The sequence below is a fragment of the Lissotriton vulgaris genome, chromosome 2_1 (genome assembly GCF_964263255.1).
Source record: "Lissotriton vulgaris chromosome 2_1, aLisVul1.2, whole genome shotgun sequence".
NCBI classification, from domain to species: Eukaryota; Metazoa; Chordata; class Amphibia; order Caudata; family Salamandridae; genus Lissotriton; species Lissotriton vulgaris.
Window position 1 is genome coordinate 1911885023 of NC_141687.1, and position 21229 is coordinate 1911906251.

The 21229-nt window shown below is 45.0% G+C and overlaps 1 protein-coding gene across 2 annotated transcripts in view; it reads right to left on the minus strand.

Annotated features, from left to right (window-relative positions):
* The window catches only part of SLCO3A1 (solute carrier organic anion transporter family member 3A1), a 731052-nt gene that overhangs the window by 152932 nt on the left and 556891 nt on the right, over positions 1 to 21229 (minus strand). For both annotated transcript variants that reach the window (XM_086958095.1, XM_086958096.1), the window contains exon 4: positions 7925 to 8188. In XM_086958095.1, coding sequence (XP_086814221.1) covers positions 7925 to 8188 — 264 coding nt within the window. The remainder of the gene's footprint in view (positions 1 to 7924; positions 8189 to 21229) is intronic.

The window sequence follows — 21229 nt, forward strand, 5'->3', positions numbered from 1 at the left end:
CATGGGGTAATTTAGGCTGGATAAAAACAATGATATATAATAATCAAAAATAAGGTTCAGGGAACAAATATTACCTCTGAGGGAGATATTCGAAGTCAAGTGATTCCACACGTCCGTCCTCAATGGCACAGAGTAAGTGTCAAATGAATTATCTCTCTGACGTGGACCCCATGTCTTGGCGGTTGCTGTAAAGACCGGAAGGAATTATTCATTCCCTGACTGCCCCATATTGGCATATGAGTTTCTCGACAATTATTGAAGGTGAGGCTCACATGTCTGGGATGTCAGGTGTTTATCTATCGGACTATCAATCAATATTTACTAAGAACCTCATTTTTGATTATTATATATCATTGCTTTTATCTAGCCTAAATTACCCTGTGAATGTTACTCCTTTTACTGTGATACGGATCACTCATCTCACCGCTACCTGCTTCTGAATTCATAGAGAGTGGTTTTACCCTTACCAATTTGCATCTCCTAGACGCCGACCGGGTTGGAATTATCAACGGTACAGGGGTGTGACATACAGTCGATTTCGACTTTGCCCTGAAGAGTCGGAGACTACAGTTTCTCTGACGAAACACGTGTCGGCTGGCCTTTGTTTGTACCAACAAGCATTAAAGAAGCAAAAAGAATAACCACAACAAATTTGTCTATGTGCTGAAACCAAACATATTATGTTTTGATTTTTTGTGTGCACAGGATTGTTGCAAGTGTAACGGAAGTCTCTCCCTTTTCCCTCCAGTGTGTGTGTGTGTCCCACCCAGCTCACAGGAAAGCAGCAATACACAAATATTTCGGGGGGGATACCTCTCCTTCTCATGCCTGTACCAGGCAGGCCAGGGATTCCCAAAATGGAACCTGGGGTGCTACATGTTATGTACCATTGCGGGCACATTAACTCAATGAACATTCACAGTACACCTCCATGCATTGTACCATTACATGTACACAGGCATTCAGCACACAGACTCAGTCTGCGTGCACTGCTCAGCACTGAAGCTTTTTCTATATTTAACCAGAGTTTGCTGTTTACAAACACACACTACCAGCACACACACTCACCATGTGCACAACACGTTGCTCTCCATGTATTCTGTACTCCATACAAGTACACATACACCCAGAACATGCTCTCATTCGGACACACTGCACAGCACCACATCTTTCATGTCATGTATTCCTCGCAGCCATACATACACTCAGCACATGCACTAATCCCACATGTACTACACAGCATTGCTCTATCCCTGTACAGTACCCTTTCCAGGCATCCATACAACCTGCACACTACTCCTGTGCAGCACTTCACATATACCTGATGTAGGCCACAGGTTTGTTAAGCCCACAGAAGGGGAACATTTAAATGGTGAGTGAGTCTATATGCCTTACTCCAGTCACACAGGGTAAATAGAACCTGTTCACTACTACTGATCTCTACTCAGTATGATGCCACCACTGTGCTCATGCTGCTTAACTCCTGGTGAAGGCGGTAGCCGACCACAACTACGAGGATAACCCTAGGGATCCAGACAACAGTACTGTTGGGCGCTTAGGGCAGGGGCGCATGTTTCCTGACATGCAGAGGACTTTGCTGTTTCAATAACCCTACTTTCCAATTTCATCATCCAACACAGATACAACTTGTGCTGGTAGCTGCAGAACAGACGGGTTGGGGAGCTGTTGCCAAAGAGCGCTTTCTCCAACCTGTGGACACCAAATGGGAATATTATATAGCAGAGCAAAGGGTTAGCTGTGGCTCTAAGAGCCTGTGCACGCATATCAATCATGCACCAAGCATTACAGTAGAGTAAGATAAGGCTTCTTTAAAATTCAAGAACATGGGTTATTTAACATGTGGAAGCATTTCACGTTAGTGCTTCCGATCCTTTTCAAAAGTAGTTCTTTGAGTGAGGTTTCTTTTTCAAATTGATCCGAGAAACATTCCTGCCCCACCCTGAACCATACCATTAGGAAACTTAAGTCTAATCAGCTATCAAATGTTCTGCATATTTTAGATTCTTATTGTAGATGGAGTAACATTAAAGGCTAACAATTTAAACCACAATAGAGGCTTTGTACAGCTCACATCTTGCGTATTCGAAAGAGATCCTATCTGTGATAATAAACAAAATTAGTCATGCTGAAATAAAGTATCTGTATTTGCTTAGGATCACACAATTTGGCCAAACACTGTTTGCTCTTAATTCTTGAGGGAATCAGATTAGCGTATGGGTGGCCGGCAGCATTCACATTATATTTTGGGAAGTTTGATATCGCGTGGACCTTGCCTACGGACATAAGAGCACGTCACTGCGGACACACACTCCGTCACGTGTTTTCTTTGGGGGGTGGGGGGCACAAGGAGATTTGCATGTAATTTTGCTTACATTCCATTTTAGGAATTCTCTTTTTGTTTCATAATTATGGCATACACATTTTTGAACTTTGAAGCAGTTCTAATTCATTTTCCTGGGCACTGAAAAGAGATCTCAGTTGTCTTATGCATTTAGACAATTAACCTGCTGCTCACAGGTAGGTGAGACATGTTTGCTGAAATGTGCTTGCCAGCAGTTTCAGATTGGGATCACAATTCGGCCCGGGCACTCCCAAAAAAAGTGGCCCACGTTCCCAAACGGTTAGTATTTCTTTTTAGCTTTATACAGCGTGAACTCGGTCCAAAGGCATTAGAGCAATTACCATGAGCACCAGATACATTGCACAAAATCAAATTCATTTTTATTTTAGGTAAATTAAGGGATTTGCCCAGAATAACTGGATATTGAGCTAAGGCCAGAACTTTAAAGTAGTTCGCCATTTCTAACTTCAGCAGCTCTGAGACCATAACGCTACATCCAATTTTTTTTCCCTTTGGGAATGGTGACCTCACAGTGCGGCTTGTGCAAATACTCCCCCAATCCTCCATCAAGGCCTAAAAAACACTGGGACCATGGTGACAACACCTGGTCCCAAAAGAGGCCACTTCTTTTACTTACCCCCTCCCCATCCCATTATAGCCTTAGGGTTTAACCTGGCGTGGGGGGGTGTCAAGAAAAGCACACAGCGGATGCTGCTACTCCAGGAGAGCTTATGTGAGAAGGGCCCGCCTACTAGGCCCCTGCCACTTCCACCCTCCCCACACCCGCCGTGGCCTGAAAGGTATAGCCCAGTGGGGGAAAGACACTGCTTCTGTGCCAGGCCGGCCACACGAGGCAGGGGGCCGAGGGGAGAACTCCCCAAGGACCAGAACAACACATGGCCCCAACCTCAGTTTGGCAGCATGGGGAAGGCCCATAGAAATGGTGACACTTCAGAGTGACCTGTCAGGACCGGGGGAGATAGTACGTTTAATGGACTGGTTTATAGAGGCCCAAAAAAAAGGCCTACAGATGACCTTGAGGCACTGGCCCATCACCCAATGCCAGACTGCCCGCCTTCCCAATCTGACCCTGCTTGACAGCTTTCAAGATTAATAATTCTGCTCCATGCACCCTCAGCTGGAATATCTAGTGCTGACGCCTGCCAGGGCTATGAATGCACTATACAAATAACTACAAGACAGGAAACATTCGCTCGCTTGGCCCCAGAGTAGAATGTTTGTTACCTACCTGGGGGCCGGGGATCAGTCATACAAATGGCCCTTTCTGAACAGCGCCTTCATGAAATGGCTGCTGGTCAGTTGATTTGAATTATAAAGCTTCTTCACTCAGCTGTTTGGACTCCATCCCAATGTTGTTAAAGGCAGACGATAGGTACCGGAAATTGTTACAGTTAGTAAAGTATGTTGAGACCTCATTTGTACTTTACCTTCCTGAGGACAAGGTCTGTGCTTCCCACAGACTCGGTAAAAGATATTCGTGTAAACCAGAGGTTGCTGCACACTGATAAGATTCTACGGGAGTCCACCCAACACAAGGAGTGTTGCAGCACTGTGCATAACATGAGGTCGAGATGAATAATGGAGGCAGCCCAAACTCCTGGCAGACAGCATGAAGGGAATACACCCCTGTGAACGATTTGGTGGCCCCATCAGGACGCCAACGGGAGACAGAGATGGTCAGCTTCGGCCAGGAAAGACATCTGCCTGAGCGGGTGTGGCAAATGCACAAGGTGTCATCTTGCCCTTGCCCTGCCTACCTGAGACCCCTTGTAATCAGGCCCGGTTCCAGGATTTAGGATCTGGGAGGGCCAGGAAGTAGCATTGGTGGGCCATAATTATAAATGGGGATGTCCAGAGTCCCGCATGTCTGGGCATGCTGGATCGTCTTGCATGGGTGTGAGCTGCATACCATACCTACTGCCGGCTTCTGTCTACTACTGTAGACTGTATATTTCAAGAGGTTTAAACCTACAGACTTTATCTTTTCTGCTCTCTCCACTTCACCAGCCTTTCTCTCTGTTTCACCTTCCTCTTTCCCTACTTCACCTTCCTTTCTCTCAACTTCACCGTGTTGCTCTGCTCACCTCACCCTCTGTTTCCTTCCACCTCACGTTCTTCACATCATTCTACTCTCTCTCCACCTTATCCACCTGTTTCCTTGCATTGCCCTTTTATTTCGCCACTTCGCCTCATATTTTTCTCACCTCATCCCCCTTTCTTTCTGGCATATCCTAGATTCTCTCGCTCCTGACCTAGCCATTCTCTCACTGTGCACAAAATTACTTTTGCTCCACTTCACCCTTGTATTCAAACTGCATCCTTCTCTCTCTCACCTCACTACTCACTCACTTCCTCACCCTTCTCTCTCTTCCTCCCCCTCTTTTCTGTCCCTCCTCCTTGCTCCCCTTCCTCTGTCTTTCTGGCTTGCCATCCTTCTCCCCCTCTCACCATCCTGCTTTTTTCCTCACTATGCTCCCTTGTGCCACAGCCTCCTCACTATTACCCTTCTACCCCTCTGCTTCACCTCACACTTTTCTGTCTTATCTTATCAATTTGGGACCAGGGGAGTAATGGCTGCGCTCTAATCAGGGCCTCTGGAATTATGCAACACAGAAGGACCAAATTATGCAACTGGGTTGACTAAATTTTGCAGCGTGATGAAAGGTAGTATTAATTATCTTGCCATTTTTTGCACGTTAGAAGTGTCTGGGAAAAAAAGTTTGACCCCATAAGTAGCAATTTAAAACGCAACTACAGCAGTAAGCAGTTGAAAGTTGATAAGTAAACATTTGTGAAGGGTCTTCGACTGTGCATCAACACATGGTTGCATTTTACTAGCGTTTAATCCATTTAAATGGCTTTTGTTAAAATCTCCAAATTATGCTGCAGATGATGGACTATGTGGCAAGTGAGATAAATCCATATTATGTTTAAAACACTGTTAATGCAGAATTGCATATTTCCAGTGGAACTCACTATAATCCATTCCTGTCTTTTCAAGTGACAAAATGAGAGAATAAATACACAGTCACTGGTTCCCCAAAATGGGATGTTTGTTATTTAGGTTCCTTCTAATTATGTTAGCAAGCTCCTTCTTCTGCAAGGTCCTCGGGAGATTGGGAATTGGCAGGACAGTTGCTGCACATGTGGTCGGTGCTGCCATGGAACTGTTGCCAGTCCGTTTCTTTGCATAATAGACAATGGCGCTGTTCTTTTCTATTCTCGATGTGTGATATATTAGTGAAACTTTACAAGTATTTTTATTTAAGGAGAGTCAAACCCTTGCCATCGTCAGTGTTTTTATGCTGAATATAGCAGGGCCATGGGGATTGTGCAATTCTCCAGCTGCAGGGTATTCCGCATGATTGTGGATTTGCCACATTTGTAACATAATCCATCATCTTCTACATAATTTGCAGATTTTAACAAAAAAATTGTTTCTATGTTGAATGGATCAAAAGTTCCTAAAAGCACAGTGGCATGTTGCTACGCAGTTGACGGCCCCTTGGAAAAGTTACCTAATCACGTTTCAGTTGCCTAGTGCTGCATTTTGGTGTTAAATTGGTAATCTTTGCCAAGACAGTATTAAAGTATGAAAATGTTAAAATAATGAAGTCATTCTATCACAAAATGTGCTGCACTACAAAGCGTAATTTACTTTTCTTGCCAGAAAATGTTGTAAATCCTGCAGCATAATTTGGTTTTCCCTCGCCGCATAATACCAGTGGCCCTGGCCATAAGTTAGGAATAGCGTCACAGCTAAAATATACCACTATTAAGATATATAACTCCTCCTTGTTTGCACATTTTCTATTACCTTTCTTGAAATGGTAGAATCCTTCAAACTGCTTCTGCCATAAACTGTTTTTATTTCTAAATTATTGTCTCACAGGAATTTGCGGTTGATATATGGGGGTGTCTCATATATTTATTCAATATCCACTTGTGCTGTAATAGCAATCACCCCCTGTGACCTCACCCCTGGCCCAAGGCACTTATGGTAGCCCAAGGCATTGCCATTATATATGAAAGCTGCACAAGTAGGCTTAGATAGCGAGGATGCAGTCCCCCGGTCTGTGTTTCATTAAATAAAAAACCCAAAATGTTTTCTGCTCATAAATGGGTGCCATCTGCCTGAAACGAATGTAAATGCGTGCAAACGGTCAATCTGCAAATGTAAAGGATGCTTTGAAGCTGCTACTGCCTTTAATTGAGGGAATCACTTGAAGCTTCTTGATGATACGCCAGTTATCGTTTTGGAGAGGTATCGAAAGGGCTCTACAAGCTAAACTGTGCAGTATGTGCTTTTAAACAAAAGTTATTAAAAAAATCACTGCGTACAGTCTGCAAATAATCTATATCTGGGAAACACTTTTTTATCTTAAACATTTTTGAGCATCTGTAGCAGCCTTCTTACAATGTGTGTAATGCAAGCTTAAAATACAGTTTTATATGTTCATAGTGTTTTCTGTCACAGACTGGGACCTTGAAGCACTAAACATTCACAAGTCACTATTCTCCATGACATCAACCAGGATTCAATTCTGTGGCCCTCTAATGCAGTGCATTAACCAACAGAGGTTTCATAATGTATGTTGATGCATTTCTCACTGATTAACATAACTTGCATTCAATTTTCCTCTTAGCTTGGTGTTATTTTAAGTTATTTTGGGGTATATTATCATGAAACAGAGTTAAAATTGTCGCCGTTTTAGCGGCAGAAAACTGCAGCTAAAGAGGCGATAATGGGCTTGATAATAGACCCTTGAGAATTCCCATGGAAGCCCGTGTTCTGGTGTCAACAAGGGCTTCTATTGGAATTTTCAAGGGCATATTATCAAGCCCATTATTGCCGCCTTAGCATCAGTTTTCTGGCGCTAAAGCGGCGATAATTTTAACTCTGTGCTCGATAATATGCCCCCAAATGTTTTTGCCTGAGCGTTAAAGACTGAAAAAAGTTACAGAATATTTTTTATTTTTTAGCCACATCTATGACCACACCCCCACACCCACTCACCATGACCACCCTGCGCGCAATATCACAGCTCCCACGATTTTTTATGCACTCTGACCACTGATGAGAGTAAACCCCGTTCTGACGTGTGCAGGTGGCTCAACCTCAGACTGTCCGAGAATGAATTGTGTACCTGGCAGAGCTCAAGATACTACCCACTGCGCAGACTGCATTACTTTTGTTCTGATTCTGAGCCGAGGAGGCATACAACTTCTGCCTGATCCAACCGTGTACTCCTGGTTCCCAACATGGGTGCGGAGCAAAAGCCCCTTTCTCCTGGTGATTTCACATAATTGTTTGGCGACAGCTGCGCTTTTAAGCCAGAACATACAAATTACGTTATTTTCTACAAAACCATAATAAGTCTCCAAAACAGGTACATGCGATGCAAATCTTAACAATACATTCAGATATTTAGATTCTAAAGAAGAGAATCAGAATTGATTGCACGGTGATTACATTGCCATTAAAAAGAGTGGTGTTGTCATTTATACAAGATGAAATGATTTCAACTAAAGCATGGTCACCTTTCAGCTGCTGGAAGCAGGATGCACCGTCGTCTGGCTCCAGTGGATGCCCCAGCACCCCATTGCTGGGCTTGGGTCCTTCATATTCTCTGTCAGGAAGCATGGTTTGCTCACTTTCACAGGAGGGGTCCATGCTCGGAGTCAGGGACTGTGGAAATCCAAACATCAAAAGAGACGAGAAGAAGAGTAAGGCACCGCAGAGCAGGAACCCTGCCCACCAGGCACCGATCCACCGGGGGTCATCTGGCGTGATATCAAGCTTACCTATGAATATCAAGGTGAACTGTTTAGCTTAGTGAAAAAAAGCAGTAGTGCTAAATTCATCAAAAACAACTGGGTGTGGCAATCCAAAATAGGTTCAGTTTGCAACAGTTAATAAACAGAATCTGTCACATGTGATGCAATACAACTGCAAACACTTTGCAATAGTTAACCTTACAATAGCTGATTGCGGGATTCAGCCGTTAGTGTACTAGTCAGGTGAAACCGTTACGCTGAAAGTATTCATGTCACCTATGGGTGGGCTGAGGAAGGGCTTTTGCTACTGGAATGAAAGAAATCCTGGTCTATTTCAATGTACATTGAACTGGGTGTAAATAACTTACATCACATGAAAATATTTTGCTTCCTATACATTCATTTTCATGTCACCAAAGTGCAGACACTGTTCTGCAAACACCCTCTATTTCAGGAGGGCACTTAAAGTGCAGAAAAATCTCAAACATGTAGCTTCTCTTTTTAAGTTATAACGTATTGAAACTTATATTGACTCATAGCAAAGCACTCATGCACAAGCAATATGTACATTTATGATCTGCAAGGTTGTTTCTTAATGGAAATAGGCGCTTCTCGAGACGTACAGTGGGAACATGAGTTAACGGTTCGAAAACATTACTTGGAGATGCAGAATAAATGAGGCACACCTTTTATTACATGTGTGTACCAATAGGATCTTTTTTCGTCAAGTTCAACATTGTCTGTGTTACACAAACTAGTTCATGATAGAAGTTAAAAGGGAAAGTGTTAATGAAAATGTGTTCCTATACTTTCATTCTAAACAAAGTCATCATCATAAACTTTATTTTCGTTATAAAAGAACATTTCGCAGGATTATTACAAACATGACAATCATAATTTAAAAATAGTTTTAAGAAATGAGCTAAAAGAACAGTAAAACACAGAACTGCCTCCCTACAAAGACTGGGTTAAATGGCCCGTTAGCATCATAATATGACATTGCTTTATGGGATGTTACTCTATCTAATCATATATAGCCCCATATATGCACAATGGTTCCTAGAACAACATGCATGTCATTCATTTTTAAATAAACAATAAAACAAGGTCACTGACCCAGCCCATACATAAATATTTAAAAAGAAGGGCCTAATGCCTAAAAACATACATCTCAATAAATAGAATAGTGAAAAACCTTCTCAAAGTATTAAATCAGAAGTATCACGCAATACACTTTGAATGTCTAATCCATTAGGCGATCAGGAATTTTGCTAAACCGAATACCACATCTCTTTTTGTGTTAGTGCTAAGAATTTCGAAGCCCTTCAAAATGGTTCCTGGAATAAAATACACCTACATAGAGGAGCAATCCACTTGGACCTCAAATTTCTGTAGTAAGGGCAGAAGAATAATAAATAACCACTGGTTCAGGTCCTACTTCACATGCTGGACATAGATCATCAAGCGGGGCTTGGGTTCGCCCTCTACTGAAGAACACCCTAGTAGGGAGTGTCCTGTACCTAAATTGAAGGAACTGTTTCTATGCTATAGCTGGAACAATCTCATCAATAGTGTGTTCATATTGGGGATAGTGCTTAAAATCTATGAGCACTAGAGTAAGCAATCCCATTTGAAATGAAATGAAAGGAAATGAAATTAAATTTGTAAAGGGCTACAGCTGCCCTCAGGCGTACAGGCGCTAAGACTAAAAAAGGTGCCATCGGACAGGAACAAAGGGTTCTAATTACTGGAACAGAAACGTTTTAAGCTGTTTACGAAAGCTAGATAAATTAGAGTTAATTCTCATGTACAAAGGGAGGGTGTTCCATAACTTTGATACATTATAAGAAAAGGAACGGCCTCCTGCTCTGGCTCTAAAAATTCTGGGAATCTTGGCCAGAGATGCAGATGAAGAACAAAGCGCTTTATTGGGCAAATAAGGGGAGATCAAAGAGCGATTGATTTCTGGGCCCATTTTCCAGAATGCTTGATGAGCAATGCACAGAGATTTAAACTTTACTCTGTCCCTGATTGGCAACCAGTGTAACATTCTTAGCCCAGCTTTTATTGACGTTCTTCGTGGGACTCCAAGTAGTGCGCGAGTTGCACAATTTTGCGCTGAAGTTTTTGTAGGCTATTTTCTGGTGCCCCAAGATACAGGGCGTTGCTAAAATCCAGACGGGATTGAACAAGACCCTGTATAATTATCTGCTTGGCCTCAAATGGAAGGAGGGGAAGGATTTTTTTTATCACCCTGAGGAGGCCAAAGCAGGTGGCCGCCACCTTGGTAGCCTGTGTATTGAAGCTCAACGACTTATCTAACCATACCCCCAGACTTTTGATGTTATCTCTGGGGGCAGGGACCGCACCCATGCTCACGGGCCATAACAGCCCCAAAGTAGAAGGGGCTGCCGGGCCCAAGAGCAGGAGCTCGGTCTTATCGTCATTGATCTTCAAACAGGAGCTTATCATCCAGCTCTTCACCTCCTCCAAACACACTGCTAAGTTAGGCAGTGATTGGAGGCCACTCTTCTGCACAAGGGAAACCACCAGCTGGGTGTCATCCGCATAGGAAATGATGTTAATACCATGCGGACGAACAATCCCAGCCAGCGGTCTCATATATGCATTAGAGCGTAGGGCTCAATGACGAACCCTGAGGTACTCCACACCCCAGAGGCCTGCTTGACGAGACGGATGTGCCGTCAAAGACCTGGAAGGCTCTGTCAGTTAAAAAAGACTTGAACCAGGCCAGGGCTTCTCCGGACACACCCAGGTCGGCGAGACGGTTTACCAGGATTTTATGATGAACCGTATCAAAAGCGGCACTCAGATCGAGGAGGATCACTGCCACTGACCCCCCCCACCCCCGATCCAAGATCCGCCTCGCCTCCTCTGTCACAGCTAACAAAGCAGTCTCTGTCCCATGTTTAGGGCGAAAGCCCATCTGGGAAGCATCGAGGAGATGGTTTTCCTCGAGAAACTTCATCAGAATGGTGTTAATGTGCATTTAAGCAATTCCATAGATTTGGTTTTACTTTCCACCTGAATAAATTCACAGTAGATTTCTTTAACTCTGTCTCTGGAAATCTGAGACAACTTCTCTGGATCTGTCCAATATATTTCTCATTCCAGGTTCCTCAAAAGTGCTCTAAGGGAACATAACCAGGACATTTTGCAAACATATGGCGATAGGATGAGATCCATATGAACTACAAGGTAGGGAGCGAGTGCTTCAGTAGATAATACCCAATGTCAAAACATTAAAAGCCTGAACACTATATTATGTACAATCTTCCTTTGGGACAAATTTAGGAAAACTGGGGCTAAAGGGGTACTTGCAGGAAGATTGAGTAAAGTTCTTTTAAAGCGATGGTCAATCACTGATAAACTGTCAGTGTTCCAACATCTCCACAATTCTGCTCCATACAAAAACAAACTTAGGGTCTTAGTAGTGTAAATTAGGAGTGCTGGGGCCACTTTTCTTGACACAGTTCTTCTATGTAACTTTCTTATATATGAAGTTTACTAGATAAGTGAGACATGTTCTTTGTCGAGATGTGGAGCCAAACGCAAATTTGGGGTGAGTCCTATACCAAAATAATCGGAGATGGAGACCAATTTGATAGAGTTTACCCAACAAAGATGCGTCTCTTAGATGGCTTCAAAACACCATTGGAGAAGACCATATTCTTTCTTCATATCGTTTAGCTTAAACCCTTGCTCATCACAAAAAATAATTTAAATTGTTCAGTAGTTTTGGAGCCTTAGGAGAGACTTTGAGTAGATGGTGAAGAGAAGGGCCACGGCCCTGCACCCCTGACTTTTGGAGCGTCACGCCCAGCTCTGTTAAGATAACAAAGTATCGTTAATGAATAGCAAAAACAGAGTGGGTGCTAAAACGCACCCCTGCCCGAATCCATGCCTGATCTTAAAGGGCTCTCTTGGCTGCCCCTTTGCTCCCCACCCAACCTGGTTCATATTATCAGCATGTATCCTCCTCAAGATATCCATTACATTTTCTCAGATCCGCATCTCAGCCAGCACCTTCCAGTATTTGCCCCGTGGCACTAGGTCAAAAGCAGTTTGCAAATCCATGAATGCTACAAACAATTTGCCCCCTTTTATTATCACCTCTATCCAAATTCAGATAAAATGGAAAACCTGATCCAGGGTACTAATATTGGTGCAGAACTCTGCCTGAAATCAGACAAAATATTTCCTTCTCTAATCCACTCCTGGAGACGCAGCAATATTTGTTTACAAAATATTTTCTGCAAATATTCGATTAAACTGATAGGTATACAGCTTCCAGGATTTGCCATAGCCACGTTCTTGAAAACTGGTATAATCTCCGACAGCTTCCAAGAAGGGGAAATCTTCACACTTCTGGGTCTTCCTCTTAAAAGTTGTTTGGGATCCTATCAGGGCCTTGAGCTCTGGCTGGGATACATGTGCTAATCGCTGCATAGGTTTCTTTGGGGAAAGTGCAAGGGCATCTCACTTATTGAGTGGGACCCTTTCCAGAAAACTACAATTTTCCTCTTCTTCGCCACTTTCATGTGAGTACAAGCCACCAAAATGATTTGTCCACTCATTTGGTTGGACAGTAAATTCAAGGGCAGTCTTTGGGCCATTTAACACAATGCTGATTTCTTCCACCAGAGTTTTGTAGAGGGTCGATCATAGCGAGCATTCCCATTGCCTCTTGGGGCAGTCCAGTGTCAGTATGTACCTAACTCTGCACCTTGCTAGAGTCTGACGTGAATTGGATTTTGCTGCAAATAGGAGCTCCCCCTCTAACTTCCTACATTCCTGATTGTACCAAACGGCTGCTTTTGATGGATTCCTTCCCATCTGTTTGTCTTGGTCAGAGGTATCTCTAATCTGAAAGTATAATGCATCATGTCTGGTTTTCATTTTCTCTATTCTAGATTATTGGGGAAAGAAGAGCAGAAAATCCACCTCCTTTGTTATTTTACTCTTAACAATTTCAAAGGATACAGGGTTTTCTTCCACCTAGTCCCATTTTATAGTCCTTAAATTATTGGCTTGGGACAGTGCGCCAAAATTCCTGGAAACCCTGTAAGTGGCTTCATCTCTTTAGAATCATATATAGTTAGGCTCAAAGAGTGGTGGTCACTGTCTATTCTTTGGACCACTTCCATATGATGAACAGCAGGCCAAGAATCTAGTCAATTATACAGTAATCAATACGACTTGAGTGCCCAGGTCTGTTGTAGGTCATTTTCCCTTTACGATCGAAATTGGTCCTAATATTGGTAGCCTTCAAATCATATTGTACTGTTAGGGCTAACACCTGGGCTGCTTTTTCTGTCCATCAAACAGTAGGTATCTTGATCTGGGGGATTTTCCAATGTCTATCCCATTCTATAGTCAGATCTAAAGGAGTTGCCGCGAAGGGTTAAAATGTACAGTTGAAATCCTTTGCTGCCACTAGTGGATTGCTGCTCACGTACTCCATAAGAGTGTAATCAAGAACAGTTACAGTACTAGTTTCCTCCTTGCTCGGTCGGTTGTACACATTATATCTCTAGTTTTCAACCCAGACGAAAGGCGAGATCAACTGCCAAAATATTCGGGGAATCAACAGGCACAATTTTGATTTTACATTGGAGTGCAATTTTCACCCAAATCGCTAAACTCACGGACAGTTTTTCTTTCCCTATTTTAACTGCATTTTAGTATTAGGTTGTTTGAGAAAGTGCCATCTTTCTTGAATTGGTATATTCCCACTTTTTGCTGAACTGCTGATGTGCTTTGACTAAGTGTGCCCTGGGCTCCTGCCAACCAGGTACCCAGGGCCTGTGTTCCTTCCCTAAAGCTGTATTGAAGCAAACCCCAATCGGCATCTCTGGCCACCTATCAGCCCCTAGTAAATGGTACCCCAGGTGCCAAAGGCCTGGTGACCAGAGAAGACCCCTACGGGCTGTAGCACTTATTTTGCTACCCGTAGGGGCCCTGCACCCTGACACTCACACACTGCCTTTGCAGGCTGAGTGTCTAAGAATAGAACTAAACAGAGAGTCGACATGCACACATCCCTGTGTGCCATGCCCACAGAACCCACTGCCCTGGCATACTTCAGTCACCCCTCTAGCTGGGTGTCCTATGCCAGTGTTGTGGGCACAAGTGCATGAGCCCTGTGCCCCTACAGTACCCAGAGCCATTCCTGGGCACTGTAAGTGCAGTGATGCCATTAAGAGTATATGGTGCTGGGAGATTGTCATTACGAACTCCACAGCACCATAATGGCTACAATGAAGACTGACAAGTTTGGTAACAAACTTCTCAGCTCATTAAACCCGCACTGATGCCAGTGTAGGATTTAATGTAAAATGCACCAGAGGGCATCTTAGAGATGCCCCCTGAAAACCTAACCTACAACTCATGTCTGGTCTGAGTAGCTGCAGAGGCTGGCACACAGCAGACATGTTTCTGGACCCCTGGGTGGAGAGCACCCCCGCTCTCCTGGGCCTGCAACAAAGCACACCCTGGGCGAGGTGCTAGAACTCCTCCCCCAGGATGGGCAGGGGGAAGCTTCAAAGGCATGCCGCCTCTGTGAGCTTCTCCAGACCATTTGCTGTACTCAGCAACTGGCCCCCACCAGTTCTAACCCCCACTCTGGAGGGAAGACTAGCGGGAAACGCTACGTCAGGAAGGGGGGGCGTGCCAGCCTGTGCCAACCCCACCCCTCAGGTGGGAGAGGCGAGGTGAAGCACGACCCCAGGGTCCGGCAATCTTGAAGATGGGGAGCCCTGCCCAATCACAGCTAGGCTTCTGCCCCCGTTCCACAGGAGAGGAGCAGGCTAGGGGGTGTACCCACCGCAGGACAGGGACCTATTTGGCCCCGGCCCTTGCCCTTCCTGTAACACCCCTAAATTTAGTATTTAGGGGCACCCTGAACCTTCCTTCCTCAGATACCCATAAGAAAAGAAGAAAGAAGATAACGAAGAAGAAGATCCGCTGTGCAGCTGCTAACAACAGGACGACACCCACTGACTTGGCCCCAGCCCTACCGGCCTGTCGATCCTGGAACCTGCTCCTGCTTAATCCCGCGACTCCTGCGGACAGCAACCTTGGGACACCCGGAGGACTTGTCTGCCTTGACCCTCTTAAAGACTGGGACTCCCATAAGCAGAGGTTCTGCTACAGCAACCATCCCCTGGTACCAACCAGGAAGCTCAAGACCTGCCAACTCTGCACCTGCAGAGCCCGGCCCGTGCCCGAATGACCCAAGACCACAAGGACGTCCCCTCAGTGACTGGGACCCTCCTCGACGAACCAGACGATGCCTGCAGCCTCAGAACCAGGGACCCCACCGACCGCGACCAGCCGAGGGTAAGATTCCTGACACCAAAAGACACCCCTGCACCCGGCTCCTTGCAGCCCCCTGTGCTTGCCTTTGGGGTACCTACCTCTTCTCCAAGATCCCAACTTACCTCTCGAAGTGGTGGTCGCACCTGAAGAATCACTGTCCCCGAGTCTGCAGCCTTTGTTACCTTTTAACTTTCCCCATTGAATAACATTGAATACCCGCCGGGGTGCTTCTGGCCTTGCACTCTGTGTCCTATACTACTTCCCCATTTGCCCTGAGCAAGTAACCAGGAACCCAGCTCCCACAGCCGCGTGGCCTGCTAGCCAGCAGCCACCAACCGGAGGCCCCCAACCCCTCATTGGATTACATTGGGCCTAACTATCTCTGCACCCGGCCGCCCCTGTGCCGCTGAGGGTGAACCAACTGTACCTACCTGACCCTGGGGGACCCCCGAGTCTATGCCCAGAACCCTAACTTCCCCAGTCGAGTATTCACATGGAAACCGGTAACTCACGTACCTGCCATTGGATAACATTGACTGGTTTGACTCGAAAAATCTTCTAAGTGTGAAGTTTTGAAAACTTAAATATTCCCATGAAATCAACCGAATTCCGAAGTACTCACCTGTGATCAGGACAGAAGCCAGTACTGCATCTTGTAGCCCAGTACTGAACCGCAAAAGTAATCCTAGTCGGGTTTACTAGTAACTTGAATTTTCTCCATGGGAATCCATTGTTTGCTTTTCTGTGAAATTCCCTTTAAGTGTCTACTTTTGAAAACTTGAAATATTCTTTAAAAATCATACCAAATACTGAAACGTAATTACTTACCTGTTTTAAATTGAGACCCCAGTGCTGGACCTAGGAGCCCAGTACTTTAATTACAAAAGTAACAAGATTGTAAATGTGTTTCGATTTATATAGCGCACTTTAACCCAGGGGCCTCAAGGCGCTTGCTTAGGGAACCCGTCCTGGTATTCCCCGGCCAGGTATCCACAAGGTGAAAGCCAGGCATCCCGCCGCGAGGGGCCGTAGTGGAGATTAAGCAAGCTATTGCCCAGAGTCGCAGAGTGTGACACCGTGAGTCGAGTAGGCACCAGAGCGAGAATTGTCGACTCTGTGGAATTTTTGAGCCCGAGACCCGCCGAGGCGGGGAATCGATCCCTGGTCCACGGCCGATCTCAGCTTCTGGGTCTGCCGCCTCTAACCACTGAGCCACGCTTCTCCACATTGTAATTTAACTGCAACCTGAATTGTCTATCATTGGGTAATATTGCCAGTTTTTCATTGAAAAGTTTCTAAGTGTGAACTTTTAAAATAGCTTTATATTCCTTAAAAATCACTGCAATAACAAAAACGTTTTTACTAAACTTTTTTCAGTTTAGATCCCAGGACTGAATCTAGGATCCAGTCCTGGAACTACCAGAGTAATCTACAAACTCATCAGCTGTATTTATATAGAAAAACCCATTGAGCTCAATGCTAAATTGTGTTTAGAATTGCGTTGCCTACTGCAACCCCTGTACCATTGTGTTTACAACATTTATAGTACTCATCTGAGACCTCTCATATTGAGAACCGTATATTTTGATACCTGTTGGTTGTAAAAATAAAACAACTATATCTTTGATATAAAAACAATTGACCTGGAGTTCAGTCTTTGAGTGTGTGAAACCTTTTGCTGACTGAGTGGGTACAACAAATGCTTTACACTGTTCTCTGGTACTGCCTTACTGCTCGACCAAGCTACCACTTTAGAGAGCAAGGTCACACCTGGCTTTAACTTCTGTTATACCTCTGGGGATTGTGGACTCTATACACACTGTACCTTATCTTGGTCCAATATATATAGAGCCACTTTCTCACAGGTAGTAAATCTACTCCTGTCTAAAGGAGTCGTACTTCAATGTTTCCCAAAACAGACTCATATCATGAACATCTATAAATTTGCCCCATTCTTCATCTTAAAGCATCCTTACAATCCCTGCTACATTCCAAAGCAAGATTTTTATCTGGGTCTCGTTTGCTAAAGTTGTACTAGGTTTTGGGCATTGGGTCAGTATATCGCACCTCCTGGGTATCTCCTTTACTGATAGGAGCCTCCCTCCTCGGGCCCCCACAGACATTTGCTTGGACAACTGGTAGTGCAAACAGATCCTTGATTGGAACATCAGCTACCAAACATTGGGCAGAAGGCAGAGGGCAAGCAAGGAACCTAGCTGTTGGTGATTCATACAGGGCGGTCCCAGCTATCAATGCATCCCATTCTGCACTGCCTGCACCCTCTTCCTGAAGTCAATCCTGAGGTCCAACACAGTCCCACTGACCATGGTTCCCCCCTTACAAGTAACACTTCCATTTAAGGGAGTTAAACAATACCTAATCAAAATAAATATATTGGCAATAGGAACTGTAAGGAAATCTATGGCCATCAGGCCACTTACTATATCTCTATGGGCAAAGCATACTTTAACCATATCATGTACCTTGCAGGGAGTGGATATCCTTTGTACTTGGGTAATATCATCCCTTATAATGGAATACCATAGCAGAGTCTCCCTGAACCAATACATGACCTTTTTTTAAGTGAATTGTGGTCCTTCCTTACAGCAGAAGTTAGCTCTGGGACCTGCATGAGGAAAATTGCAGCTTCCTTACTCTGAGCACCCCTTAATGTGAGGTTGGAAATGCCTTCTATGATGAATCTCACCCTCGTCTATGACCCATTCTCCTCTTTCAGTTCCTCTTCCCAGGTCCCTGCCCTGTGAAAAACTTTGAGAGGCAAGGGGCCTGACCTTTGCCCAAACAGGGCTACACGCTGGATAGGGAGAAAAGTGGGGGGGCAGGACAGGAATGGAGGCAGTCCAGTGACTATTGCGAGTAAGTAGCTGACGTACATGCACCACTGAGCAGGGAAAGCTGCCATTCCATAATTACCTTAAGACTGCACTGTTCTGATCTGTTTCTCTTCTCTGGCTGATGAAGGAAGTCCAGTAGCACGGAGATACCCCTTGGGGGGTGATTCAGGCGCTTTATAAATCAAATCAAGTCAAATCAAATCAAGCCTGATGGCCATTATCGTGCAGGGATCCCTCACATCTATCTGTTTCCACCTTTGATTATTTAGCTATGCTCAAAACCAGGTCTTTGGCTACCCTTGCCTCCAAATCCTCCACCCACTTTTTTCAAGGCTGCTACCTCCTCCTTAAGTCCCTCAAATGTACCCCTTACACTTTGAAACAGGGATTGAACATCCTCATTGGGGACATTCGACAGTGCCGCATTTTACCCCTCTGCTCTGTTGTCCACTACAGATAGGGTGACATACCTATTGCAGTATTCAAGCTGTTTAACCACGTGGGTGTCTAGAGACTGCTCAGAAATACAGGAGAGTGGCTGTTTGCTGCCTGTGTGAGTGCCATTGTGAGTACTCTGGCAAGGTTTACTAAATATTTGTGGAATGCACTTGGCAGTTGTCTTTTTGGGAGGGGGGAGTGGGTAGAACATCAGGTGAGTTTGGGATTGGGGCATTTGGGTAATTGAGTGTAGGGTATTGTGGTGGGTTCACAATTTCTTGGAATTCAGATAACAGAGTATCAATCATGTCGATGACATTATTACCAGTTGCACCAGAAGACAATTTTTTCTCAGGGGCCCCATCCTGGCTTTCCTTTTTCCTATTATTGCACAAAAAACAAACGTTTTAATGCACACAATACTGCAAAATTAGGAAAAGTCACACGGTCCCCTAAGTGAACGTGCACAAGTGGCTTTTCTTCGAACCTAACCAGGGTATCAGCAAAAGGGGTGACAAGTCAAACATTAAGTCAGAGAGTCAGTACAGAGCAGGGTGGTGCAATAACATACAATGAAACAAACTGTCCTTGCATGAAATGTTCAGGAATGAAGTAGTTCCTCCAACATGGGTGATGGACAACGGAACCCAGATGATTCTGTCACAAATGAGTGAGTTCTTGCACAGAACAGCATTGCACTGTCCTAGAGTGAATGGGATGTTCAAAGAGAATATACAGTTGAATAGCAGCAGTGGGGCTAAGGTGGGAAAAGCCCTAGAAGAACTAGTGGATTGTACCCGGTTACGCCACTCAGTGTGACGGGGTTGTCTCCGTTTAAATCAAGGGAAAAAAAAGTAAAAGAACCAGGAACTAAGATGAGTTCTTTATGGCTTAGGGGGAAGGAGGAGGAGATGAATGATAAAGTACAGATTGCAGGTAGAATAAGGAATCATCAGGATAAGATGTAAATATGCACTATGTAGACCTGGACTAACTGAGCAGGACATGGGAAGTTGGAGACAAGGTAAAGGCCATGCTCCCCTGATCAGTCCATTTGGGGTGTTCTAGTTCCTGAGAGGCTGAGAGACTACATCATGTGGCGAGTACCTGTTGTGTGCTGTTCCGTTATGGGGTAGGAGATGTGTTGTAATTTCCTAAATGCAATGTTGGTACATTCTGTCCCCCCTCCCTTTCTGCCCCTGTTGGGCTGACCCTCTGTCCTGTCAACATTCCAATGTGCACTCCTGATCAGTACCTGACTGGCAGGGCCATGGATGTCGTTTGTTCCATACCTCAATAAAGTACTTCAACTTAAATGCGGTTTGGACAATTATAATAAAGAGCCCTTTCAAGGGAGAGTTATGGCTGGGAGACAAAAGCAAGAGTACCTTTATTGGTGGTTGCGTGATATTTCATCCCAAGACGGCAGGAGCACTTTGATGCAGTGACAAGGGGGTGGCCCGGTTCTGCCTCCTCCTGGTGCGATGGTCACAGGACAGGCCCAGCCTTCACCCCGGCTCTGCCTGGGCAAGGCCTGTGTGTGTCCCGCCTGAGGGCTTGCAGAGGCACTTATCAACATGTCAGCAGCCAGCCGCGCCCCTACAGTGCTGGCTCTACAAGGGCTCCCCCTGGCGCATGCTGGAGTGGGGGAAGGAGTCAGTGGTGTATCATAGGCCCCGCAGCCCCCAAGCTGTAGGAACCCCCATGGGGCCCCTCAGCACGATACCCTGACCTGAGAGCTCCTGATTAAGTCTGGAGGGGGGCCTCTTTATGTATCTTGCAGGGGGACCCCCTCAAATTTCTTTACGCCACTGGAAGGAGATCCTTGAAGTCAAGATGATCTGTGGGGCTCAGAGAGCTCTCTGCTGGCAACTGAGTTGTCCAGCGATGAGGGTTTGTAGAGGGACTTATTAGTGCATTAGCAGCTGGACACGCCACCTCCTGTGCTGGGTCTGCAAGTGCACCTCCTGCTGTGTGCTGGATCTGAAGTGGGAGACGCAGTCCCCTGAAGTCAAGATGGTCTGTGGGGGTTGGAGAGCCTTTTGCTGGCAAGTGAGTTGTCACGCTCTGTGGATTTGCAGAGGCGCTTATCAGAATGTCAGCGGCTGGCCCACCCCCTCCTGTGCTGGCTCTGCAAGTGTGCCTCCTGGCACGTGCTGGAGTGGAGGAAGGAGTCCGCTGAAGTCAAGATGGTCTGTGGAGGTTGGAGAGCCTTTTGCTGGTGATAAAGCGGGCTGCAGAAAATATTTTATTCTGGCTTGTGGATTCAATTCCCCATAACATTAACTGATTAATTAATGCACTGTTGCATGATTTATTTTATTAATCCAACCTAGATTAAGTTTGCACCACACATGAACACGCGGGAAACTAATTATATGTGCTTCTGTTGCATTTGCAAGTCTGTTTTTGTAACATATTATTAATATTGTCC